Source organism: Ciconia boyciana, chromosome 8 (assembly GCF_034638445.1).
Source record: "Ciconia boyciana chromosome 8, ASM3463844v1, whole genome shotgun sequence".
Classification (NCBI taxonomy): domain Eukaryota; kingdom Metazoa; phylum Chordata; class Aves; order Ciconiiformes; family Ciconiidae; genus Ciconia; species Ciconia boyciana.
Genome location: NC_132941.1, coordinates 53,435,042 through 53,462,526, shown reverse-complemented (window position 1 = coordinate 53,462,526; position 27,485 = coordinate 53,435,042). Strand labels below are relative to the sequence as shown.

General features: G+C 48.4%; 1 protein-coding gene across 11 annotated transcripts; it reads left to right on the top strand.

Moving 5' to 3' along the window:
- The first annotated feature begins 1,395 nt into the window (after nt 1-1,395).
- On the top strand, nt 1,396-27,485 carry ITPRIP (inositol 1,4,5-trisphosphate receptor interacting protein). Of its 11 annotated transcripts, XM_072870329.1 has the most exons (5): nt 5,777-5,961; nt 6,335-6,523; nt 6,632-6,729; nt 8,808-8,965; nt 21,282-27,485. In XM_072870329.1, the coding sequence occupies exons 4-5, from the start codon at nt 8,832-8,834 to the stop codon at nt 22,942-22,944; spliced, it is 1,797 nt and encodes a 598-aa protein (XP_072726430.1). In that variant the 5' UTR covers nt 5,777-5,961; nt 6,335-6,523; nt 6,632-6,729; nt 8,808-8,831; the 3' UTR covers nt 22,945-27,485. The 11 variants fall into 11 exon arrangements, 8 of the variants coding, with proteins under 8 accessions (XP_072726429.1, XP_072726433.1, XP_072726432.1 ...); XM_072870328.1 differs by lacking the exons at nt 5,777-5,961; nt 6,335-6,523 and adding an exon at nt 1,423-1,926; XM_072870331.1 differs by lacking the exons at nt 5,777-5,961; nt 6,335-6,523 and adding an exon at nt 5,601-5,708.

Genomic DNA, 27,485 nt, shown 5'->3' with positions numbered 1-27,485 from the left:
TGAGTAAGGTTAGCGGAGCTTGGCTCATTATCAAATAAATTACTGCCTTTAGCAAGATAATGATCTTAAGCCTTCTGCACTGCTGCAATACTCAAACAATGAATCATGTGCTGGATTTGTCAGGATATGTGCTTCTAGCTTTCCCTCCTCTTTCAAACTGCTGAACTGCATCAGAAAAACTAATACAAATCAAATGAATGTGTCTTGGTTTGACTTTTCCATTTACATGTATTGTATTGTTATCATAATTTTATACCATCTTAGGTGGCACAGAAAGTGGATCCTGAATGGGATGGTGGATATGTAATATATAATCTGTTGGGATGTGAGCCTTCCTTTGAAAAATGTTCAGGCCTTTTCCCTCTTCATCTACCTGTATCCCAGAGAGATTTTGCAGATTAATGTAAATCACAGTCACTGTAATCTATAGTGATTTGTATTGTCCAGTGTGTATATATATATATATATACGTGGTCAGAATCAGTAATTATTACCTTGTCAGGCTTTATGCAGACATTTTCCTTTGGCTTAGGTGATGAATAGCCGTGATCTTGGAGAAGGATCTGTTTTCTCTGCTGCTGCTGCTGTGAAGTTCCCAGGGGAAATAAATAATGCACCAAGACAGGCTGAGTCCTGCAGCGCAGAAGCAGGGAGATTCCAGTACTGCTCTTGCTAGAGATGATTTTCATAGATTATGGCATAATGAGAAAGGAATGTACTAACAACACCCAGGTTGCCAATAAACCTGAATAAACTTGATTCAGACACTAAGGAAACAATACCCATACACACACATTTACGAACACAAACCCTTTGAATAACATTAAAACTGTTACTTAATACCATAAGCACTTCAGGAAATTCAAAGAACGGGCTGACTTAACAGTCCCAGTTTTTACTCACAAGCTAGACGGCTTCAATGCCAAGCCACGCCACCACGTTTGCCTGGTGCCCTCTTGATATCACAGAACTTTAGTGCAACATACATGCAGATTGTCTCTCACTGCAGCACATGTCCACCACCTGAGCTTAAAAAAAATCCAAGCAGCAGCGGTGGAGAACGTGCAACATGCCATACCAGCAGTAATATAAGACAGTTGTTGCGATGCTGTGGAAAGAGGAAGGGTGCAATAAAGACATCTATAGTTCCCCTAAATCGGACAGATGTCATTATGCTGCTGCTCAAACCTGGTGCCCTTAAGCTTCTTTGTGGAAGTGATAGTTGTTGAGCAAACTTATTTCTCTGCTAGATCTGTAGGAAGATGCCCTTTAACTTAGAATGAGGGCAGTGTTGAAAGACACTTTTAAAATCCCTTACAGTGGCCTTTATCATTGGCTAAATTAACCCTGCTGTGCCTCAGCTCCCCCACCCCTACAAGGAAACTAGTGCCACTTCTCTGCCTCGAAAGGATGTTGGGCAGATTCACAAGTTTCTACTTGTGCCAGCTTTGAGCAGGAAAATGGTTCAGCATCCCCGGGATCTGCCCCTTTGATAAGAACTACAAGCGAGGTTACGTGTTTCAGCTGCTTTCCTGACTCTCAGGCACGACCACCAGGAGGTCGGAATACATCCGAGAAGCAAAATGAGCGCATTTCCTCCCCGTCCCCGGTGCCCTCAGCACAAAACCATCTGGGAAGCTAATAGGGGAGCCGGGCGGGAGCTCGGAGAGCGAACTGCAGCCTGCCGGAGGATGGCTCGGCTCCTAGGGCTGGCGGGGGTGGTTTGAAGGAGGAGAGAAACAAAAAGAAAACAAAGAGGAAAGGAAACCCGCTCCGGCCAGGCTGGGCGGACTCCCTGCACCTCGCTGAGCGGAGCCGCCGCGCCGCGCCGCGGGACGCCCCACCGCCCGGGGAGCGGCCCCCGACGCCCGCCGGCCTGCGCGGACCGCCCGCGGGCAGCGGCGGCCCCGGCGGAGCCCCGGCCCGGTAAGTCTCGTCCGGGGCTGCGGGGGGCGGCTGGGGGGGGCGGTTGTCCCGCTTCCCCGCGCTGCCGCCGGGCAGGCCTTTGCCCGTGCTTGCCGCGGCGGTTTTGGAGAGCAAAGCCGCGGGACTCGGGGCGGCGGGTGCCGGTGTCTGCCCGCAACAGGTCGCGTTGGCGTGGCTTTCCCCGGTTGCTCTTTGCGGAGTAACTTTTGCATTTTGTCCTCTCTCCGTGCGTGAGTGGCTCGTCTCGGTGCGTGTTCGGGCATCGGGCCGGACCAGGCCCCTGAGGCAGATTACTGTGCCCACCGGAGTTTCTGCAGATCTTTCGGCTTTCCTCTCCCAGAAGCCCCGGCGGGAGCCAAGCGCAAGGAGCAGAAGGCAGCCTGCTTGCAGGGGCCCGTGAGCTGCAGGAGGACTGGCTGCAGCCGCCTTCAGCAGAGCGCTCGGGGAACCTCTGCGGGATGGAGTCACGCTGAAGAGAGACCCTGCAGCCACCTCTGTGCTTGTGCCGACAGCACGGGCGGTCCTGAGGCCGGCGGTGGTCTCGGGCACGTACAGTCCATGCAAAATGCATCATTGAGCTTTGCTGCGTGTTCAGTATTACGTGCCTCGGGCCTAGCTTGTTACAAAACTTTTTTGCCTTTCTTCTGAGATACAGCATCTCTCTCAAATGAGTACAGAGAGAAGGAGCGATGTTTTTAGTAGAGCTGCTGTTCATGTCTGTGGGCATCTTTTTGAAGATGGCCAGTAGGTATTTGTAGCTCAAATCAGAGTCAGGACTGGGATACTGGAAGTCATGGGCCGTAAAACTGACATGCAGAGCCAGAGCCTTAGTGGCCTTTGCGTCTTCAACTCGCCAATCTCGCACTGAAGCCGTTCTCTTGGGAACTGCCACGTTAAAATCCTTCAGGAAAATAGGACATGTTGCTATTGGTGTCTGTTATGTGGTCAGGGAAGATGAGCTCCAGCAGTGTCTCTAAGTGAACATTACTATTAACGTAGTTTTAATGAGTGCTATAGGCCTAAACCATGCCCAGTGCATCTCCTTGAGGCATGAGTGTTTGGTGTGAGCTGCCAGGCCAGGACCTGAGCTGCCAGGCAAGCAGCACTTGGGCAGGGGAGCAGCAGTAGCGCAGCGTGGTTTGTTTTGTGAGGGTTTTGAGTTTGGTTTGGTGATGATGGTAATGCTCTTCTGCAGCTCTGTCTAAAGTGATTCTGTCTACCTTCATAGACATCTGCTTTTAAAACCTACTGGTCCCAGTTTTCCTTAATATACTTGCAAGGGGTTTCTTCAGTCCTTGAGGAAAAGCAGAGCATGGAAATCAGGAATGGAAACTTAAAGTCTTCTCTTCAGTCTTGTTTTCAGCACAATAGATGCTTCACACTGCTCCCACATGGGAAATGCACATACTAAGTGTGATTGCCACAGAGGTGGAGAGAGGTGAATTGATTTGCCAAAGGTCAGAGCGCCAGTGTCAGTACTGGGATCAGCCCTGAGGGCTGCTTGGTTCCCATCTGGTAGGTGACACCTTTTTTCTTTTTTTTTTTTTTTGCATGACTCTCGGGTGTGCAGGGTGCAGTGATCTGTGTTTGCACCAGCAGCATCTGCAAGGGAGAAGCGAGCTGTGCACACCAAAGGCGTTGTACCTGTTTATCAAGAGCTCGGGCGGAGGCCCCTCCCCACCTAACTGTCTTCCTCTTTTTGTTGCTTGGAGCATTACAATATACTAAGAACAGCTTTTTTTTTTTCTTCCCACCCCCCCAAGTCAGACTAAATAGCCCTGGTCGGGGACTGGGGGACTTTGCTTTTCCTGAGTGATTGTTTTGGGCCGTCTGACGACTAGGGCCACCAAAGCTACATGTCCTGCTCCCCTTTTGTTTTTTATTGGTTCTCTCTATGGCAATAAGGGCTCCCGTGTGCCTGTGCTGCACAGTGGTCTCGGAGGGATGCCAGTGCTTGTGATCCTCCTTACGTGGCAATGAGTAACAGGGGGAAGGAATGACCCGCAGAAACCTAACACTGGTGTTCCATGAGCTGATCTAACTAATTTCTGAGTTTGTTTTTTAACCAAAAACTGTATGGTTTTCATAAGGACAATTTTAGGCTGGCTTTTGCAACTGTCTACCTGCTGACTGTTGTTTCGGTATCTTGGAGCTTGCCTGCAAATAAATTAATGCAGATAGTGCGATATCAGGAAACACACTTAGTGGATTTTATTGTGGTGTACTATTTTTTTTTCCCGATAGCTTAAAGCAGTTCCCTGACTGGAATGGGTACACAGCAAAAGGGGTGGTTCATTTTTCTAGTTGTATTACTTTCTCCTGCCACATCTGCATCCCCTCTAAAACCACTGTCCTGGCAAAATTTAACCTAAATTCAGCCTCTGTCCACAAGGTGAACATTAAGAAGCAGTTGTTCTGGGAAGCACTGATAAAGTATATGAACTCCATGAAGAGTCTGCACAAGTCTTACTGCTGTCCTGTGCTGTCCTGTCCTGCACGCTCTGCTCTGCAGAATTGCAATTGCAATCCGTAGCTATGGTGCAACAGAGAAGGGAGCTGGAAAAAAAGCTCCTGGCTTGTTCCCTCAGATCTCCTTTAAAATGGGCTGTTGGGTGGGCCAGCTCTTTCTCTCCCAAGTGTTGTTATAACCCATTTACACTGGGAAAAAGCAGGTTTGCTGCCAGGCAGCATACTTTCCATCGGCATATGTAATTGCTGGGTAGTGGAGAGAGGTAGAGACTCTGGTTTTCAGGCTGGAGGGAGGGAGTGTGGCCAGAGTGTGCGCTGTGCGGCATCGTCGTGTGCCTGACCATGAATTCCAGGTTTTGCAGGGATGTGGGCTCAGCTGTGTAAGCAAAACCTTCTGCCCATTCACCCCTCAGCGTGGGCAATAGGAAGGGAGGTGGGTAGCCAAGCTTCAAGCAGCTTGAGGGACAGAGAGCTGGCCCAGGGGTGCAGCTGCAACAGTGCTCTTTTTTTAGCTTGTTTTGATTTCCATGCACACGTGGGCCATGTGAAGTTGGCTGAGCCAACCTTGACCAGGGGTTCAGCAAAACAAACAGGTTTTACTGCCATGACCTGAAGGCCAGACTAGCTGCTGAGTTTCACTGGAGCAGGGGCAGGTTTGATTTCTGGTGTGGAGAGGAGGTTCTTGTACAGGGCTGACTCACAGCAAACACTGTGCTGTGTTGCTCAGACTGCCTCCAAGGGAGCAAGAGGAGGTTTCTGCTAGTGGGTGAGGATGCAGCGCGGATGTACCCACTGCTGAGAGGGACCTTCTTGGAGTGACCTTAGACCATCCCCTAAGGTTCAGTCAAGGTCTCTCCAACATCTGTACACATATAGTAGAGGGAGACCCTGACTTAAACTCTCTCTTTTGAGATTTAAAAATTATTTTAACATGTGAGAGCATGTAAGTCCCGTAGCAGCATTTCCTGCATGGTACTTCATAGCTCCTTTCTTCCAAGCAGAAGTGCCTGCAGTACCTAACTGGCCCTGAGCCACCATGCAACCAGGCACTGCAGGCCCTGAAGGCTAACAAACATCCACTGGGATATTACAGCGTGGATCCAGCCCTTTTGGGATTGAGGCGTCTTGCTCCTGTGCTTGTCAGTCTGTGCTGCTGCTGGTAGTGTTGTGGTGCGGGTTGGGCAGAGGCAGAAGCAGCCCTGCAGGCTGTGAGGCACTGGGAGATCAGGGCAGAGCCCATTTGCCCCATTTGGCCTCACAGTTGAAGACAGAAATGGAGAAGTGAAACTGTACGCACAGTCTGGTCAGAGCAGGTACGTGGGAGGAGGGAGGGTTGAGCCATCCCCTCCCCAGCGGCTGCCAAAGTGAAGGGGTTCAGAAGAGCAAGGACGCGTCAACCTAATACCGAGCCCTTAAAGGACCCAGCTCCAAAGCCCAGCTCAGCCCACGGAAGGGCTGTTGGTGATTTCATCACCCTTTGGATCAAGACAGAGGGTTTGAAGTGGTGATCGTGGCTGGCAGCGAGGGCAGTGGATTCCTGTTCCCCAGCCCACTTACGCGCAGCTGGTAACGTCTCCTTTAGCTGCCTGCAACCAGCTTGTCGGGCCCATCCACTCCTGCTTCTGCTGGGAGTACTTCGCTTTGTTTCCTGTTTCACCTAAAACTTAACTTCTCTCTCCTAAAATATGGTAGTTTATCTTTTGTGGTTCTGTGTTTCACATCTTCCTGTATGCTCTTAGACTTATTTCCTGCCTCTTCTCCTGCGTTTTCTGTTTCTGACATTAGCTCTCTAAACCCAGCTCCCCGAGCAAGTATTTCTACCTCGCAAGCTGCTTACAGCAGCTAGATGTCTTTTCTGAGACAAACCAATCCCAGACAAAACTATCCCAGCCCTTGCATTTACGCAGCTGCTAATTTGACCCTTAATCCATTTTAAAAGGAGAGGGCTGGTGAGTGAGGATGGAGTCGGAGGAGGGAGGTCCTCGCTTGCCAGTATGTCTGCAACGCTGACAGACCCGCGGTCTGATTTGCACACTTTCCCATGGGAGAAGCCGTGTTTTAACTCTTCCCTGATCACTTCAAAGCTGATTATTTCTGGTCTTTTGAGCTTTTATGATCATTTTATTAGGTAAGGCAGTGAGTTAATCTCTCTTTTAATCATCCCTAATTTAGATAACAGCATTATGTACCCATCTTCTGCCTGAACTTCCTCATTCGCTGTTTTTGTGTTTTGCAGACTTCCTTCAGCAGTGGGTGACTGAGTATAGTCTTCTCTGTGTCACGGGGATTGTAGTAATGTGAAGTTTAATGAGCACCTGCAAAGTCGTGTAGCAGGTAAGTGCTCCGGGGGTCATTCTTCCTTCCAGATTTGATGTGATTTAAAAAAGCTTCTTGATGGGCTCTCACTAGGAGATCTTGAGCCTTGCAGCAGAAATGCCGGAAGGAAAGTGGTGTGGCTCATATTTTAGTAAACGTTCCCAGCAGCAAGGGTCAGACAGCACTTGCAAAGCAAAAGTAGCAATATTGTGAAGGTTTAATTTGGAAATGGCTTCAGTTTAGAAGATCAGTGTTAAAAGCCTCTCTCTTTTGGCATTCAGTATAAAATTGCTTTTATCTGACTGCTTGGTACAGTTGGGGTCTAGTCAGAGAGCGATGGCAGAAGGGAATGAACAGGTCCAAGCCTTGCTGACAGCAGCTACTGCTGCATTTGCTGCTGTGCAGGAGAATTTGCCAGAGGTACCTTACCCAGACTGGGAAAGCACTAGATCCCCCCTCTTCCAGGTGTTAGAGGGAGAGCAAAGGCCTTGAAGTGCCTGGCAACCTCCTGATGTTTGGGGTGACAGCAGAGGCAGCTGGATTGAAGGGAAATAGTGGCTTTTACAAGCCAGTAATGTGTAGAGTTTTCAAGTTTGTACGAAAACCCCTGAAAAACCCACTGAAAGCAGAACTGCCGGGTGAAACCCAGAAGTCTTGCAGTGCCGCTCTGTGAGCATGTGACAGGAGGCTCTGCAGGTAAGAGCGGTGGGAAGGGAAGAACTGGAGCTGATGGCAGAGGGAGCCACCAGAGCAGCAGTCCAGGCTGCCGCAATGTCCTGCTACAGCTCTGAGTACTTGTTATTTCATGTACTCCACGTTATTTTTTTTTTTCTTATTTATTCTGGGTCTGTGTCTGTGTTGGGTGGTGCCTGTCCCCTTCTTCCCATCCCAGTCAGTTCAAGTGGCTGCTCTGCTCTAGCAAACCTCAGCTCACAGCATTCCCTGGCATGCTTCTCCAGCCAGCCCCGATCAAAGCTGTGAGAGCTGGCCCATTGCCATCCTCCTGTGTGTAAATGAAGCTCTCTCTCTTTTTCCTTTCCCCCCACCGTCTTTCTTTATTATCCCTCTTCCAGAGGCAGGTTTTTCTGGCTGATCTAGCACATTATTTATATCAGTGATATTTGCCTCAAGGCAGAGATGCTTTTTCAGCATTTACAGGGAAAACATCTGATGCACCCCACTGCCATGCATGTGGCTTGGAAAAACCAAGCATGGTGTTGGCAAGGATGAGGACCATTGAGGCCAACTGTTGCAGAATTTAAGCCCTGTTAGGCACAGTCTTTGATTCACATGATTATTTCAGTTGCCTGGCAAAGGAAAATGTACTGTTCCTTCGCTTTTGAAACCAGGGGGAAGAGCACGTAGAGAAGGTTCTTGCACCTGAGCAGAAAAGTGACATTAGCTATAAGGTGTCAGCTGAGCCACCTGTGTCACCAACTGTGTCTTTCTCTGTGTTGCCTCAAGGGATTGTGGGTGCTGTCAGTTGAAAAAATAGTTTGCAGCCAAACCCAAATGAAAACAATGAAAATCAGCTTCAGAGTCCCTTGCTTTCAGTTCTTCCAAATTGCAGAGGACTTGGTGATGCTCGGTGGGCACCTGATGAGGAGTGGGAGCAAATGGTTTCCACGCTGCCTGCAGGGAGGGAAGTAGCTCCCTAAGACAAGATACCGCCTGTATGTGCCAGAATCCCAGCAGGGCTTACAGCTTGTTTTGGAGAAAGCACATGCAGTGATAAGGAGACTTTCCTACAGGTAGAGGTAGTTGAGCAGTAGTCTAGACTGCCTTGGGAGGCAGAGATGGAGATTTGCTGGAAGCTTTTCAGAACAAAGTAGACAAAGACTTGTCAGAAACCATCCAGGTGCACTGTAGGCAAAGGGGGTAGACTGTATTGCTTTTTCAGACCTCTTTTTTTCCCTATTTTTTAAGCTCTTGTAGAATATTAATACATACCAGAGATGGAGCTAAGGAGATGTTCTCAAGCTTAAACTGTGACACCTGATGTTCACAGTATAGCGCTTTGCAGAGGGGCTTGTCTTTGTGGGTGTGTCTGCTCCCAAAATGCTTAGATCCTATGCTGTTTCCTCCTGGATGTTCAGGTACCTGACTGCTACTGGTTTCAGATGAGAGTTTGGTTTCTAAAGGCCTCTGGAGATTTAGCAACCAAATACCTTGGGACTGTTGGAAATGTGAGAGAAAACACTTGGATTTCCTGCAGCACAGCCACTTCTGCACTGCAGATTGCAACCCATTCATGGTAATTGAAGAAGATGCTTATCTTTTTCTCCCAGGCTAGTAGGGGCAAGGATGAGATGGGTGTCTGTATTTTGGGTAGCTGGAATCCATCAGCTGACCCTCCCCTACTGTAACACACAGTGACATAAATTATCTGGCACTTATCAGGTGACTTAAGGACATAGAGCTCTACTGCAGTCCTACCTAGCCAGCTGGCTATGTATTATGGCCTATGTATTATGGCCTAAGTATTATGGCCACGCTCTTCTGCAGCCAAAGTCAAAAGACGGTCTGAAGGTGCTTGGCTGACATCTATCCCACCTCCCTGTTGAGCCATAGCTGCTGCATGCTCTTGGAAAGAGTGCAGGGTTATGATCTCAAGCTCTGAAGGAGTTACAGGAAGGGGCTGAAAGAGACGTGTTTGCGTCGTAAGTCATCCAGAACGCATGCTCTCAGCTCAGCCTTGTATTTGCTGCTAGTCCTGGACACTTTCAGTCTCCCTTGCAGAGCTGGAAGCTGTCTTTGCTCCTTGCTAAGCTAAGCTCCTTGCCTGCTGCAGCAGAGGGGATTTTTGTGCCTATGAGCAGGGGCCCCACAGCTATGACTCACAGTTCCCATTACGTTGTAACTTAGCCTTTAAGTGTGCGGAGAGGCTGTCCCTTGGCTTTCAAACAAAGCCTTCCTTTGTTGTGCTTATGTTATAAAGGAAGCAAGCATATGTGTTCACCCCACACATCCCAAATGAAAACCACGTGGCTTCACAGCCTTAATGTGTGTTTGGTACTTTTGCTACAGCAGTGCATGTTGTATCACTCTTATCCCATTGAGTCTTTTCAGGGTTTTTCTTCCCAGCATTCAGTTTACAAACTCTTTGGGGAAAGAAAGAACTTAAAGGTGTTGTCTTTTGCTGGTAAGCAGAGGGGACTGAGCAAAGAGCACATGAAAATTATTAAATATGGGTGCATGTGGCAATAGGCTGGTCTCTGAGTCATTCACTTGGGTGGAAATGACTCTGAGTTGGTGGCCATGGGTGCTGAAAGGATGAGCTTCATGGAAATATCGTACGGAAGTGGGGCAGTTTGTTTTTTTGTATGGCTTTGCTTTTTGCTTCTGATTTTATTTATTCAAACTCATTTTGAAAAGCAGGGTTAGCCAGCAGTACTCTGCAGCCAACATATTTGTGTGCGTGTGTGTCTCTTGGCAGTTTTAAGGTTTATGACTAGCAAGCCAAGACTGGGCTTACTGCTTCCCAAGGCATTTGTGTTGTTTCTCCTGTTCTTTTCCAGAGCCACCAGGTAATGAAGTAAGAGGGCCTGATTCTTCTGCAGATGCTGGCGTGCAATGTGGAGTGCCTCTGCTTAGATCAGGGAGTCATCCTAGTGAGAGTCAAGGAAACAGGGCATTGCAGTAAAAGTGCTCCTTCTTGCTCTCTCTTCCTTCCACACCCTCTACCCATCCCTGCAGGGGCTTTCACAGTCTGGTTTGTTTTTTGTGTTTTGTTTTTTTTACTTTATTTAAGGAAGTATATTGTGTTTTAGAAAAAAGCTGGGATTTCAAGCAATGGAATAAAGCATTGCTTTTCATTTCTGTGGTGATGTTTTGGCTACAATAGCCAGCTTTTAAATACTGTTCCTCCCCGACTGTTTGAATACAAACAGCTGTAATTAGTTAGCAAAACAATAGTCCAATATCACACAAACCTCTAATCCCATCCAGTGTTTGTGAGTCCTGTTTAAGCAGATACTTGAGCCTGCAGGTCTCCTGACATAGGAGTGTGACTTTGTCACTGAGTCACTGCGATGGAGTAAATTCCCAGCCTGCAATGACAATTTCTTTTTGCTGTGTTTTTGTTCAGCATCTCAGTGTGGAAGTGTCTGGCAACTATTGTGCTTTCTACTGTCTGTAATATATAAGTGCCCATTGTTACATGACTGAAATGGGACTTCATAGTTTCACATGTAAAACATAATCATTCTGCGAGTCACATCTGAGCTGTGCCAATATCCACACGTGCTCTTCTTAGATGTTCTGGACTGGTGTATCCCTGCTGGGAAATCAACTTTCTAATAATGTTTCCACCAACCTTCTTAATACCGAAACATTCGTTTCAATGGATGTACAATATATAGTTGTTGGATGTGTAGCAATGTGGGGCATGTGCTTACCTTAGGATAAGGAGAGTCAGAGTAACCACTGCCTGATTTAACAACACTGGTGTGATTTTGTCCACCTTGTTGAGAGTTAAGTGGGGAAAAGGAGGGCAGATTTAAACAAACATCTTGGCAATTGAACCCTTTTTGTATTCTTGCCACCTTTCCCTGAGTTGACTGCCAGATCGGATCAGTGATCCATGGCTGCCTGCATGTGCAAGGGGAGGTTGTGTGGCTGAGAGGGTGACAGCCAGAGTGGGTCCCAGCGTGAGCACCAGCTGGAGACCCAGAGAGCATCTGTGTGGTGACGTTGCTCCATACATTGTGGTTGACACTATCAAGCTTTTGGTAAAGCAGCAGGGGCTTTGTGTCCATCTGTGCTGATGAAAGATTGTGCAAGGGAATGACCAGCTATTGTCTGGGCTCCCATTACCTTGGGCTTGAAAGGGAAGGAGCTGGCGAAGTTGGTAAGCCAACCTTCTTTTTTTATTTCTTGGTGTGTGTCTTTTCTCCTCCTAAAAACAAGACAAAAAACAAACAAAAAAAACCCCCAGAAGTTCAGTCTACTCCAATTGTTTTCCTCACAATTAACAGACAAAATTTATTTGGCTTAAAAAGCCAAGCTGTTCCTGGCCGGGATACTACCACAACAGCTCAGTACATGGGTGGGAGCCACATGCACACTTCCTACCTTTCCCCTCCTGCCTCCCTCGCAGCCAGCACTATGTTCCAGTTTGTAAAACCCCTTCTCAGCTGTAGCAGGGGGAACCCAAGGCACTGCACAGACTGCCCACGTGCTGCTTGCTGACAAGAGCTGAGCTGGCTTGTACAGTCAAAAAGCAAAAAAACACATTCAGGCAACAGGCAGGATGCTGAGTAACACACTCCTCACGCTGTTAGCTTTGTCTCCTGGTCTCCATGGGCACCCTCTCCTGGGTTCAGCCTTACAGTGAGTAAACAGTGAGTGCTTTGGGGGCATGACGTGGTTCTGTGTTTATTTAGCAGTTATTACAGCTATCCTTGATGGTGGCTCCTGGCTTCTGGGGCAGGAAGAGGGGGGCCAGAATCATGTTCTGGTCAGTGGTATGATACCTGTATGCACTGAGAAATAGTGACTTAGAAATATCCAGATAAATCCCCGACTTGCTGATGAAACTGAAAGTCTAACAGGTGCCACAACTTTTTGGGTTTTGGAAAAGAGCCCTTGAAGGCAAATAACTCCTTTTGAGCCAGAAAGAAGCCTTTGTACTCTCTAGGCTTTGGGGGAAGGAGGGCCATGGGATTTTATGGCAACATCTTACAAATGCATCTGTGTGGAGAGAAAATAGGCAGGAGGGGAGGACATATGAACATCTTGAGTGCTACTGCAAGAAGAAAAGAAACAAACTTATCCACAGTGGCCACTGGAATGTTAGGGGTTCAAACAGCAGCAAGGGAGAGTTAATGAGGCACGAGAGAAAGCTTCCTGATGGCAAAGGTAATGAATGAATGGAAGACATGAGAGAGATTCCCTGTTCTTCCCAGAGCACGCCAGGCACTCCTCTGCTTGGAGAGACGCTAGCAAAATCACTCCTCACTCAGACCTGGGGCCGCATGGTAGCATCTGCCTCCAGAGCAATGTCAGTGCCACTCGCATGCTTATCCACCCCAAATCTGCCTGTCTGTGGGAAGGGAGGGCTACCTAGTCCTGTACACAGGATGAGCATCAGCATTTCCTTGGAAATACCCGATCTGGTGACCCCGGGAGGAAAATATTGCTTCCGAAAGTCCACAGCAGACCTGTTGGGCAGGATGTCCAACTTGGGCTGCGTGACTGACCCCATTGGCACTGCAGCAGGCTTGGGACAGGATGTCCACAGATGTTACGAAAGGCTAACGTTCTCAAGCAAACAGCAAAACAATAGTTATCAGGCAAGTGACCTTGTCCAACTGCTGTCCTATGGCCAAGCAGCTAATCTGGGGTGGGGCTTCCATGCATGTTTTGGAAGGCAGTTGCTCTGCCATACCTGTCTTGTGTAGTCCTGAGCAGGCCAGCTGGCTTATTCTGGTTTTAAACATGGTTGTGGTATCAATCTCAACATCCAGACCTCTGCACCTCATGTGTTGGTGCATTCGGTCCTTTCCACTGGTGGCTTTGGTAGAGAGCCAAAGACAGAGCCTGATCCCACTAGTCCGTGCTGAACCAGTTGCGACTGTGCTGGCAACTGGAATTTGGTACTTTGTCTGTAGCACTAATTTAATGCTCAAGAAGACAAGTCAGAGCATGAGTTATAGTTGCTGTGGCTGGAACTGTCCTGTCCCTGTCGGTAGCTCACCACACCAATGGCCTGCATACAAGCTTAATTCATACAGAGTGAAAGAACAGCACAAGTTGGTGCTGCTCAGACTCTGTATTGCTTTTTTTGTGGCTCCCAATTTTCCTGGCTGGGCTGTGTGCTCAAGAGATGGGAGAGCAGGAGCCTCTCCTGGCAGCCCCCTGCTGCGTGATCTCTGGGTGGGATGCACTGGGTGCTGTCAAAGCTGATGGTGAAGCGGGAAGTGGGGGGTCTTCATGCATCTGCACGGGCCTGGGAACATGTTCTCACTGCAGCAGTGGGGTCTTTGTCCTGGAGGGTGGAAACTAGCTGAGGATACTCATCTGAGCCTCTGGGCTGTTGCTGCCTGTGCCAGGTGAAAGCTAGGCAGGATCGCATGTGCTTAATGCGTACACAGTGGGGTGGGAAGGGTAGACTGGTGAAATAAAACCTTAGTCACCCTGGGGTGTGTTTCAGTACGTGGGCTGTGAGCGGTCGCATCGGCTATAAGAGTCCTCCAGCCCCCCTGAGGGTCCAGCACCTCGCCAGCCCCACTTGATACCACAGCCCCACCTTGCTGACTCCAGTGAACATGGCAACTCTTGTTTTGAGATGCAGTGCTTTGGCACGATGTCTCCTAGGAGCTGGCTTAGCTGTCAGCATCCATCACACCGGGGCTCTGGGTAACCCGCAGGCCCTAACAAACCTGGTGCTGACCTGGGAGGAAGCCTCACTCACTTCTGGTCTGAAATTCTTCACCAAAACGGGACTCCTCCCCTGCCCACCCCACAAAATACTTCTTCAGTAAAAATGGTCTCAAGAACAAGATGGGTTTGACTGAAGTCCTGCCAAAACCAATTCAAGTCCTGTGAAAGCCCAGGTCAAACCTGCAGAGCATTGACCTGAAAGCAGCCAAGTGATGAGGGCAGCAACCTCAGGGGCTGGGAAGGAGACCAAAGCTTAGGTTACTGTTACTCCCTCCTGAATTTGGAGGAGAGCCTTCAATAGAAGTTTCTGTCATCCCAAGTAAGTGATCAGACTATAAGGGCATACATGTGTGCTCTGTTTTTTAAATATGTGCATATAAAATTTGAACCTGAAAATTTTCTCATTCTTCTCAGTGCAAGAGAGGCAAAATTTGAACAACAAATTCCCAGCAACTAATGGCAGAGACCAGTCTGATATCTTCTCCAGGATATTGCTCTCTCTAGTGGTACCTTTGTCTTTTTCCAGGAACACCCATCCAGCACACATCTATTCCCGAGGCTTTACATGTAGCAGCTGGAAGGAAAACTGCCCTCACCATCTGTCATGAGCCAGCAAAGGCCTTTCGACTGCTCTGTAAACATTGATGGGGGGGGATGGTGGAAAAACAGCAGCATGGTGTAGGGGTGACTAAATAAAGTGCACCTTTCCAAGTTTTTGGCAGGAACAATAATACTGACATGCATCTCTGCAATTCCCATTTCTCTTTCATTGTGCATGTTTCTTAAAATTCAGAGCCTGTAGTCCCCAGTAAGAGGAAACGTAATTTATTTCTGCTGTAGCTGGGCGTGCATCTGAATATATGCAGAGGTGGCAACGGTATTTGCAAATTGGAGAAGGACATAGTGCGTTACAAAGGGCTTTCAGCAAACTTTTTGTATTGACTAGGTCTTCATAAGTGCAGCAGAAGCATTTTCAGACTACACACTCAAAGGCCAAAAGGCAATTTGTTTTCTGTTACAGCAAGGGGAGGAATTGTGGAGTTCCCAGAAGCTCAGCTATGAGGGAGTACAGGTGGGCTGGGCCTGAAACCCTTGAGCTTGAGATTCACATCTTCCCAGTAAGAAAGTCCCTAGTGTAGGCTAGTGGCTGTTCTGTTCAGTCAAAAGAAGCAGTGGAGTCCTTTCCAGACCTCAAGGACCTTCCCAAAAAGAGTCTCAGAAATCATATTTGTTCCCATGAAAGTTCTGGTTTCAAAAACTTGGCAGCTTTCAATGAAAAAAGCTCCCAACCAGCTGTAGTTTCTATCATCTCTTCGAATTGCCTCTTTTCTTGCGGCCTACCAAAGCAAAACACAATGTGGCAGCCACCTATTCACTGCCTTTTGTGTCAGCCAAATCACAGGAAGCAATCGAGCGTGTCGTAAATGACGTCTTGGCATATTCCAGTGCGTTATTGAATGGTATTCAGTGGCATGACTTGGGTTTTTCTAATTTAAGAATCAAAGCTTTAGCTCACTCCTGTCTGGTTTATTGCTGAACACCAGCCAGAGTGTGTTTTGCTTCCCATGATTCAAAATTTAAGGGAATAAAAAGGTGGAAAAAAATATAGCTGTATGAGGAACTCTTGAGGAAAGAAAGGGACCATTAATGAAAGCGAAATACTCTCCTATGTCTTCAGAGAAGACGGAGGGTTATCTGGGCTCAGAGCACATGAGCAGCCTACAGAGGCAAGCTGCAAGCTGCCGTTTAAACCTCTTTTCGTTTGCTGGACTGAGCAGGAGGCAAAAGGGTCTGAAGCTGCTGTGGAAAAGGGTGAGGAAGGCGTGGGGACATCAGAAGTTGAGCACATCTTAGCTGGAAGGGACGGGACATTGTTATGGCTTTGAGCATCATCGTCTCTGTGAAGGACTTTGCTGCTCATGCAGTGAAATCCCCTATGGCAGGGTGGCTGGTGGGAAGGGGGAGAGCACACACTGCCACAGGGCAGTGGCTGTCCCAAGGCAGCCCACATGAACACCAGATGAGCTCTGTGATGCTCCCAGGTGAGGTGAAGGTCTTCAAGGCAGAAGCTGAAGGTAGAGCCAAGCTCTGCCCCCATGCCACATAAAACACCACTAAGCAAATCTGCTTGTGCTAGCGTGCACTGCAAGCACTATTCATCTTCAGGGCTGACTACAGTCAGGAAACAGTGCGATGGCTGTTTTTATATAGTCTTGCAATAGTCTCTGCAGATGATTTTCCTTCAAGGCCACTTGTGCAGGGACCCTGGTAGTGCAAGTGATGTGGAGACAGTTAGAGCAGAGATGCAGGCACAGCAAGTGCTGATTTGCAGAGCTCAGCACCAGTTTTTTGGCTTAGGGGGCTGCATTTGTGCTGGTGAGGAGCTGCAGCCCTGCCTTTGCTCCAGCGTCAAGGGGCTGAGCATGGCTGGCGAGTCAGGCCTCACCTGAGGGACCATTTCCAGCCCATTTCCTCTCCAGCCTTTGGCATGGCTCGTGCTGCCCAAATGTGGCAAAGGAGAAGAGTCTTCTCCAGTGGCAGTTTTGGGGCAAGTCTCTCTGGGCATACTCACCCCTTAGTTTTTATGACATGTATTCAAGAGGATTTCAGCCAGCTTTCAAAGTCCCCACGCAGAGGGTGCTCTCCAGCCATCACTTGACCTTAGGCCTGCTGCTGCCTGGTTGTGTGAAGGCTTTAGGCACCTGTGAGCTTCATGTGCTGCTTTCCTTTCCTTGCAACATGCTACCTGTAACCGTGCTCCAGGCAGGTGGGTGAACCAAACATTACTGAATTGTGCAGCGAAGGGCTTTCAGGTCAGCTTAGTCTGAGAGCTGGCCTCCTTCTGCATGTGGCTTCATGGCACGAACCTGAACTGCATGATAGCAGTGTCATCTTTCCCCTTCCCCTCTTGGGGCTCCCCGCATCATCCAGGACCTGCTGTGGGGCTGATAGGGATCCTCCAGCTGGGGAGGCTGCTTCAGGCTTGAAAGGATGAGGCCTAACTTGCCTGGAAGCTGAGGGTGGAGGGCTGCAGGTGCTCTTGGTGAAGCCTTTGAACATACCAAGTGCTGTAGGATGCAGCCGATCGTTGTTTCTAATTGTGCAGCAGAGCGATCAGCTGCTTTTATCTCTCTGAGCCCTCGCTCCCCAGCTGGAGAGTGGGATGGTGCCTGCCTCCTCACTTCCCAGGGTTGTTCAGAGCGGTGTTAACCTTAAAATTGGTGAAGCACCCAGTCACTGAAGCAGTGAGTACCACAGAAAAGCCCAGAAGGAAACTAATTCTGGTGCCAGGGTCGGGTTTGAACAAGCAGCATCATGTGCTGGGCAGTGAGCAGAGATGGAGCTTTGCATGGAGACGTTGGGGCTCCATGTACCTGCTTCCAACCAGCCCTCCTCCTTTCCCTGAGCAGCTTTCCCCGGCCTCGCTGCTCCTTTCCCTGCTTTGTGCCCGTGGGAGCACAAGAAGTGGGGTCTCTGCTCCCTCTCCCCGGGAATGCCCCAGGCCGGGGAGCAAGGCGAGGGCAGGCTCAGCGGCTCATGGACATGGCTTGCCTGCGATGCGGCAAGGACGACAGTGCCCTCCCTCAGAGGGGTCTTTGGAGCCCTGGGACTGCTGCAAGAGGGTCATCAGAAGGTAGTTCCATGTAAGCCTGTTACCAAGCCTGGACATTGTCTGTGTTTTGAATGGGAAAAAACTGGCAAGGCCAGAAATTTGGAAAAGGTTGAAGATCTCTTTGGGAACTTTCTCTTTAAAAACTCATGAATACTTTTTTTTTTCCTCATGCTTGAAATGTTGCTAAATTGGATGCATAGATGAAACAACGATGTTTCTCTTTCTTAGTCTCCAGCTTGGAAACATTTGGACTCTCTCTCTTTTCCCCACACAAAAGCTGTCTCAGACAGGGCAGGCATAAATGTTTTTATCAGACTTAAATTGCTTGGGCTGAAGTTAAAAGCAAGGGAAAGGAGCAGCCTTTGTTATGGGGAAGGCTGGACTGCCCTAGCAGGCAGTGCTACTGGTTTCACCTGTATTATTTAGTCTTTCCATATTAGCCAGGAAAGCTGTGTCTAATGAGATGTGGGAACACTCTGCCCCTACCACCCTTGCTGCTGTCAAGGCCAGGCTCCACTGACCTTGGTCACTGAGCATCATTAACCTTAAGCCTTAACTGGGGTTAATGTTTAGCTTCATTTTCTGGTGTGAATAGCTACAGTAGCAAAAGGGCAGTTTTGACCAGGAAAAATTCCTCTGTTCGGGCTGAAAACAGACATGCCTCTTGCAAATTCACGTGACCTGAAGATGTTGTCACTTCCAGTTTTCATCCTGACTCTCTTCCAGAGGTTGATGCCTGTAGAGTTTGCTGGGGGAAAAGATTGTGTGCATGCTTCCTAACCTACTTCTGCAAAATCAGCTGGGGTAGCCTAGACTGTCAGTGTGACTCAGAATTAATTCAGCTGAGCCAGCCAGTGATGGACTTGGGGATGTCTGCCTAACCCCTTCTGCTAGCAGAGCTTTGGGGCAGGTAACCCCTGGAAGCAGTGTGCCCATGGGCAGCTGGGCACGGGAGAGTCTTGAAGGGTACAAGAAAATCCTAAGGAAGCTAACTTCTTTCAGCCTTATGCATCTAAGAAGTAATCTGGTAACAGTAAAACATCTCATCGGCAGGGACAGAGGTCTAGCACGGGAGAGCAGCAATGTCATCCTGGTCAAGACTGCAAGAGGAGGCATCTGGCCCTTGGCCATGTTATTTTTAAGCTTGGAAAGCACACATGGTCTGCAAGAGCGTAGCACTAAGGAAAGGAACTCGCCAGCGCTTCCTGCCCTGCCCCGGCAAACTGATAAAGCCCTTTGCAATGCAGGGCGACCCCAGCTTATTTTTAAAATGTGGCCAGGCATGGAGCTCACAGAGTAACTGGAACACCCAGCTTGGGGCATTAATTCAGCTTTAATTCATTGCCTGATGAATTAAAGAGTTAATGTAAATGTAAAAAGGACAAGAAAGGCCAGCAAATGATCTCCAGAGCAATGTCTGCGTAAGGTATGCATCTATGCATGTACATGAGATCTAAAAAAAGGGTAGTTAGTAAATGTTAGGCAGGGAGGGGCACTTAGCATTATTCTGAGCACCGTGTGAATTTTCTTGCTGCTTGGACAATGTATCTCAATCCTGTTCCCTTCCCTTATTATTCCAGTCCCAGGCCTCTTGTCGGCAAAGATAATTGCATGCCGAAGGATACAGTTCCCTTGTACAGTAAGTGCTCACATCGAGGAAATCTGGGTTCCTGCAATCGAAAGCCAGCAGTTTGTTGTGCAGTAATGATAACAAGGCCCACTGGGACAGATTTATCTTCATTGCATGCCCTGTGGAGGCATAAATGAGATTGCTAGAGATGTTCCCCTTCTTGCCCAGACACTGGGACAGCAGGGTTGCTGTGGTAGCAAAACAAGCTGGGTTCAGGCCAGGAAGGAGCTATTGCAGGGGGAGAAAATTACAGCCCTCAGCTCCTGGTGCACACACGGTGCCTCACCATCTCTTGGCTCTCTGTGAAACAGCCTTGTTCCTGCAGCAGGATGAATTGGTTTGTTAAGAATGAGATTATTCTTTCTGGTTTGATTGATTAGGTATTTTATGGATATACTTTATTTCTGTAACAGAAACCCTTTTCTCTAAAACACACTTTTGGGGCATTAAAGGGGCTGCATTAAAGTGTCTCAGCTGGAAGAAGAAATACCCCTGCTTGTCTGTCTTGTCCTTCTGATCTCCCTGTGCTAGGACTGAGGGGTAGCGTTGCTAGAAAGAGGGACTGGTGAGCTTGCCACATCTCAGCAGTGGGTGACAACCTCAGATTGTCCTGCCCTGAGCAGGTGCTTGGGATCTTGCTGGTGATGTTAGCCCTCCAGAAACAGAAAAGACACCTGGGAGGAAGCAGTCCAGGCTTCATCCTGAGCACTCGCTGTCCCAAACCTCTGGGAGGCCTCGTCAGGGCCAGGTGGGTGCCCCAGCAATGGGACTGTGTCCCAGAAAGCTAGGAATTAAAATTCTTTCATCATGAGCCCCATGGCATGGAAAGCTTTATTAAGGTCTGAGCAGCAGAGCCAGTAACCACACGAAGCAACTCCAAAACACCATAGCAGTCTCAGTCATGCCAAAGGCCTGTGCAAGGGGTGACATGTGGGACTGTTGCTGGCACACAGCTGCCTGTGGCAAGCGCAGTGACACCAAGACCCAGAGTATGTCCTCACAGCCACGCTGAGGTCACTTCAGATAGGAGTGAGCTGGCTGCAAGCACAGGTGTTAAGGAGGTGCCCGGGGAAGATGGCTTAGATCAAAGCCATGGTGTCTTCCATGGTGTCTTTACTAGTGTCTTCCACAGATTAATAGTGAATTAAGCACCAAAAATAAAATAATACACCTGATGCTTTTAAAACCACTGGGTTAAAGGAAACCCTTTCCAGTTTAGCAATCTTTCTGTCTCTGCCATTTTTCCGGGGATCGCAGTCATGAGGCATCCTGGGGGCCGGGAGGGTTTGCCACAGCCTGATCCCGATGGTGCTGAAAGGCAGGAAGAGCTTTGCCTCTAGTGCCTGCTTAGAAGCACAAAACCATGCAGGCTTGTTCTCACCCAGGCGCACATAACCAGCACTGGCAGTGAAGATTGCTCTGATCCAAGCAGGTTCTGTGGGTCCCTAGACGTGCTTAACAGGGAAGGTGGCCAGGGCAGCCCTGCCTATGCCATTGCCACGTCTGCTACATTAGCCTTATGTTGAGGGAAAGCAGTGGTCATCTCCAGCCCTGCTTTTTTACATCTGGGGAGGTCCTGCCTGCTTCTTTCCCTTTCTGTCCTGAGAACTTTAAAGGAGGGAGGAAGGACATGCCCTCCCACACTGCCCCAACAGCATCACAGTGGGTTGACAGTAGCAAGTGCCTTCACAGTTCTGTTCTTCGAAGTTAATTTGATAAGAGGACACTTTCACCCTCACTATCTGCTGATAAAGTCTCTTTGGGAAGCTTGGCTGATAACTTGCAGAAACAGCCACGTGCTTAGGAGCTTCTGGACTCAAGCAGTTTTTTCAGGGCTAGAAAGGATGCCAAAGCTTTTATTCAAGTGGGGAGTTTCTTTCATTTTTCTTCTTGAGGGGAATATACTCCAAATCATGGGTCATTCTGCCTTTCTTTCTCTTCCAGGGAAGGAACTGCCATGCCTGTGGGAATCTTCCGGGTGTGCCTAGTGGTGATTACAGCTATTGTCAACCACCCGCTCCTCTTCCCTAAAGAGAATGGCACCGTCCCCGAGAACGCAGAAGAAATCATCCAGAAGATGAAGGAGCGGGAGGAGAGCCTTCGGCTGGAGCAGCTGCGCTTGGAGCAGGAAATCGCAGACCAGGAAGCCACACAGAAGGCTCTGGAAAAGCCTGCAGAGGTAGTGCAGGAAAGCAAAGAGGAAAAGGTCCGATGGGATATGTGGACTGCCCTTTCCATGGTCATCTTCCTGCTGATCGAGCTCTGGAGACAGGATTTCCAGGAAGGGAACTGGCAGGACACAGGAGGAGAAGAGGATGACATGGCTGTCCTGGGGAAAGTATTTAAAGGAGTGGCCTTCCCTGACAAGGCTGTCTTGGCCAGCTTCTATGAGAAGCGCATCCTGGGTACCACTGGAGACATGGCCAGGATGCGGGAGATGGTGGAAGGCTTTGCAGATGACCTGCTGGAGGCCTTGAGGAGTGTTTGTAACCGGGATGCTGACATGGAAGTGGAGGACTGCATGGGTGTGGGGAGCATGTATGAGAATTGGAGAGTGCGTAAACCTTTTGTCTGTGATCTGATAGTGCCTTTTGCCCCCCCTGAGCCATACTGTTTCCGGACCCAGACCTGGTGCTCTGGCAACTCTTTTCCCCCAGATGAACAAGGTTATGGCACTATCAAGGTATGCAGGGCAGATGAGGATGTGACAGGTTGCATCTGTGACAAGACTAAACTAGGGGAAGATATGCTGTGCCTCCTCCATAGCCAAGCCAATACTACCAGGCCCAGCAGTGAGATGGAAGACCTCCTGTGCTTCAAAAATACTCAATATCTGGATGCTGATCAAGTCATGAAGTGGTTCCAGATCGCGGTCACCAAGGCCTGGAACAGAATCTCCCACAAGTACGAATTTGACCTTTCCTTCAGCCTCCTGGACTCACCAGGAGCCCTGAAGATAAAATTTAGGTCAGGGAAATCGATTGCCTTCAACCTCACCCCTGTGGTGCAGTACGAGAACTCTGACGTTTACTTCATTTCTCATTTCCCTCGGAGGGGCCTGGCAGCAGACCTCCCCTCCAGCACTCACTGGTTTCTCACCTTCACAGTGTATGAGAGGAGGTTCATCCAGCTGGTCTCCAAAACGCTGCCTGCTAACGCCTGCCATGTCAGCTGCCTTCAGATCCTCTCCTTCCTCCATGGGAAGCAGTGCAGCCTCACAGGTCCAAGCGGGCTCACCAACTACCACCTGAAGACAGTGATGCTGCATCTCCTGCAGGCACGTCCCAGTCAGGACTGGGCCCCAGAGAACTTGGAGGCCCGTCTACAGGACATGCTGAAATTCCTGGAGAAATGTTTGCATGAGAAAAAGCTCTACCACTTCTTCATTGGCAATGGGAAGGTACCAGCAGAGCTGGGCTTTCCCATCATATTCCAGAGGGCTGAGCCTCTCAACCTTTTCCGTCCCTTTGTGCTACGCAGGGACGTTTACAGAAAGACAGTGGACACGTTCCACGAGATGCTCAGGAACATGTTGGCACTGATAAATGAGTACACGGTGCACATTCCCCTTGCACACACCAATGGGATCCGTAAGGAATCCCTTTAACCAAAGCCAGCAGGTTAAAAGCCAACACTTGTTCCTCTAAGCACAAGTCCAGAGGGCATCTTTCCGAAGCCTCCTGGAGACAACTGACTTTGCCAGTACAGCTTCTTGTCTGCAGCTGAACCGGTCCTGGGCCATGGTTTCTGCAGTAAGGGAGAGGGGGTGGGGGGAGGATACGGAGAAACTGGAAGATGTGGTATAAAAGTAAGTTTCTGCCCCACTGGTGTGCTGGCTGGCTTTTATGCAGCTAAGAATATATTTTTCTATTGTGCCTCAGTCACGCTACAGTGGTGGTGAGCAACAAATATGACTAATTTATTCAGATGCCTGCAATGCAAATAGTGGTGGTGGCCAAATACTTCATTTCCTTTGGAAGAGGGAGATAAGAAAAAGGTGGAGGAATCAGAGACGGGATCTTGGGATTGCAGGAGCCTGTCTGCTTGCAGACAGCAGGAGCTCTGCTACCAATGGGAAGCGCAACGTAAGACTCGGTGCTGATGTGGGGAGGAGGGTCATGCACAAGATCTGGACTGGATGGAGATCCTTAAATCAACCACAGCTCTTTAATCAAAAGGTAACTGTAGTTATAAAAAAAAGCCTTCTTGATAGGACTTGCAGCAGTAAATTAAATGGCTTGTCCTGTCCTTCAAAAACACCCCTGCACCCTGCACATTTCTTCTCCCTGAGGAGGATGTAGCAAAGCAGGGAGCAGGGTCTGTGTCTTCAGACCATTTCATTTGAGTCTTCCATTTTCTTCATGGTAACATGGCTAGTGGGTTATATTCCTGGCCATTTTCCATGGATAAATGGACAGGAACCTTTTTCACTTTAGATAAAAGAGAGAAACACCGTTATTGGGTTCTGGCGTTTTGGTTTGTTTGTTTGTTTTCCTTACCTTGGGGCAGCAAGGCTGAGAACAGCCAAAAGAGAAAGGACTGCTACAGGTTTTGCTTTCATAAAAGAAGCAGTTCTCCAAAATTATCCTGTAATGAAGCCAATCTCAGCAGTCTGGTAGCAGGAGGGAACAATCACCCTTCAAATGAGAGTGTGACTCTCCCAGCGTGGTTCTAATGAGGCCAAGGCCAGCAGGATGGCTCTGAGTAGGAGGGGATGAGAGAGGTGCACATGTAGCAGAGCTTGGCAGCTCTGTCTCTGCAGCTGCCTTGTGGTCTGTGTCACATCCCTTCTGCTCCCAGATACCCAGGCAAAAGCTACCTGTTTACCTCCATACAGGGTCTCCTCAATCCTTTTAAAGACTGCTGCTCTGATGAGACTCTGAGGAGCTGCTGCTAGCAGGCTGTCATTTGCTGAGTCGGGAGTGCAGTGGGGAAATGACAGCTTCTGCAGGCTTTCAAGCCAGGGGAGAATCTCAAGGCATGTGCTAAAAAACCCAATGCGGAAATGGAGGTGCCTGAACTCCCTCAGGAAGTGGCACATTAGCGCTGTGCCAGTGGGCTGCCCACCCGGTGAGGTGGCTTTGCTGGAGGAGAGGGCTCAGTAGCTCCTCACCCTCTTTCGTGTGCTTCGTGCAGGATCCAAGCCGGGCCTCAGTGCAGATCTGCTTTGTGCTGGTCCCAGAGGCCTGGCCTCCAGTGCTAAGGGGCCTTTCCTACCATTTTCTTACACTAGGATTTCCTGCAATTTCCTACACTAGGGCTTCTCTGCATCCTGTTTGCAAGAAGGTAGTTGTTCTGGGTGGTGAGACCCATCAGGGATGATATTACCATGACTCCACAGGTCCCTTTTTATCAATCCTCTCTATCACATGCATCGGAGAGATTTAATCCTGTATCACTACTAGGATCAGCATACAGCATGAGGCTTATTATCCAGCCTCTTGATAAGCAAACTCTCCATAGACGTGTTGTCTCCTCCCTTTTCCTGGTAAAAACCATTTCACCACCTCCTTGATGTCTGCTCTTGTCTGTCCCTCCACCAGTGAGGGACATTTCTTGCACAAAGCCAGAGAAAGCTGTAACTCCCATTTCCACACTTGGTTTATAAGAAAGCACAGGTGGGGACAGGGAACTCTTTGCTCAAATTGCTGCTCCTCTTAGCTTTTATCATGACAGCTATAGGGTGGTTAAGTAATATTTCTGAGCAGAAAGGAAGGGGTAGGAAGCAAAATGGGAAAGAAGAGGCTGGTGGGTAATGCCAGTAGGAAAGAGTCTTGGATCATCAGTCCTTGCTTCAGCACCCTTGGCAATGAGTGCCTGGGAGACGGCCAGAACTGGCAGAGCAACAGGGCAGGACTAATTGCTAACGCTAAAGAGTGCTGTAAGCCCCTGGCTTTCATTAGCACAACCAAGCAAGCCTTCCCCAGTAGGAAAGAGGGCAGGAGCAATCTCAGGGGACACAGCAAGCAGGTAGTGACAAGCAGAGGTACAGGATGGGTGGATGAATATTGGAGCCTGGAGGCTACATTGGAAGCTGTGTAAGCTGTTTGCAAACCCAAGCAATTTGCCATTTTTACCTGCCCAGATTTACTGCACAGTGCTTGTAGCAGATCCAGCTTTGCATGGGCTGCCGGCAGGCAGGTCATGCTGAAGCAGTTGTGGTTGGAGTTGCTTCTAAATGTGTTCCCAGCCAGAGAGAAATAAAAATTTCTCTGCCGTTTCCTGTCAGGAGTCTAAATTTAGCCTGTCCAAAGAACAGAAACAAATTTGTGACCCAGGTCTCTCAGGAAATTACATTCAGGGTTGAAAAATAACTTTTATATAAGGTTGAGCAGGGGCAGGATGAGAAGAAAAGGCTGTTGAACAGAATAAGGTAACTCCCCTGTTAAAATGTCAGAACAAAGCTTTGTAACGCCAGTCCTACAGGCTTGTAAACATGCCTAAACTCGTCTTTACACAGCTCTGAGCAATGCTGCTCAGACTTAAAGGGAACCTAAACTGATAAGTGGATTGAATCTTTTGTTCTTGATTTTCTGTATTTGTGTGCTTGTTCTCTCTTAAGCCCAAACTGACCCTGAAGTGTTCCCATGGGTGTTAGTTGAACCCAAGCTGGAGCTGAACCAAGGAATTTATGGATTTGATTCCCCTGAAAGCAAATTGCTTGGCTTAATTTTCCTACATGCAATATGCTCATTTTACCCTGAGCACCTTTTAAGAGGTCTGTTCTGTGCATTTACACTGTGAGGGAACCCACTCATACCTATCAGGGGGGGAGAAGTGCTCTGTGATTATAAGCTGTGCTCCAGTAAGCCTCGGGGCAGAGATCTTCCTTGTAAGCCATATACCAATATATATACCAGAGGTATATACGTGTCCCATCTGAGGAGATGTGGGTACACAGCATTTCTCTGGATCAGACTTCTGCAGTGGTACAAGGAGGCCATGATGTGAAGCACGTCATTCCTTGGATGACCTTGTCTCTCCTGTATTAAATCTTTGCCCACCAAGTACTAGCCCTATCAGTAAAAGACCACACTCACATTTCATAAAAAAGATTTATAAGACAGTTCAGCTCCATCAGCTGTCAGCCAGTAAAAATGTCCTAAGACATTGTAGTGCCACCCGTGTTTAGTTCTGCCTTGATTGAAGTCTGGCTGGGCATTCATAGGAAGCAGGTTTAAAGGGTGGGGTGGAAGTGGGGTTTTGTGTTTTAAAGTGAATAACGTTCTTTTAAAACCAAACAGCATATGACATGTAACAAACACATAACATCTCTTTGGTAATGCCTGTATCTCCATAAGAGATCCTAAGGAAGGGTAAACTGCCTGTCCCAGACCTCTTTCTTCTATCTCAGTGCTGTTCTTGCTATTTGCTAACCAGGTGAATTTAACAGATGAACTCCTATTGCCTTCTGCTGGTTTCCAACCACTCCCTCCACCCTCAACTTGTGGTTTTAATATTTTATTATAGGCTGTATCAAAGCAATGGAATTAGTGGTGGCTTGATAGCAGCCAGTGATCCACAACATAGCCTCAGGAGCCATTTGCCTGTAGGAAATGTCTTGGTCTAAGGTTATTATTGTTGTTCGGGAGCTGAATGTTTTCGAAGGGGAACTGTTGGGAGTTCACACTTTAGTATGTGGCAACCATAGAATATGGCTTCTCTCTTTCCAAGTTGCTCTGTATACAGGTCTTATGGGGACATAAAGATATATTTCAGCAAAGAGATCAAAAATTTCATCTAGTATTCAAGCAGCAGGATTTGGTGCTTGTTCACCAGATGTTTTTAATGCAAACTTTGCAACATTTTCTCTGTGGTGAAGAAATTTACCCACCTGTAACAGCTTAGCTGCTGGTCATTGAGGGGTTAGTTCTCATAGGATCCTACATAGTAAATAGCTTTATTTATTACTTGTCTTTTTTTTAGGATTGGGGGTGTGTGTGTAATATGTTAACTCAGAAGCAAAACTGTAGTATGAAGATCAATCTTGGCTATGCAGCTGAGATGGGCAACAGCACCAAAACTCTCCAAGCTAAGGTCTTCCTTGATTGACAATGCTGTACTCAAACCGCTGCTTTTATAGCAGGACACTGTTGAATTTGTATAGATGTTCTCATGCAGCTTTATTTATAATAAAGGAAGTCTTAT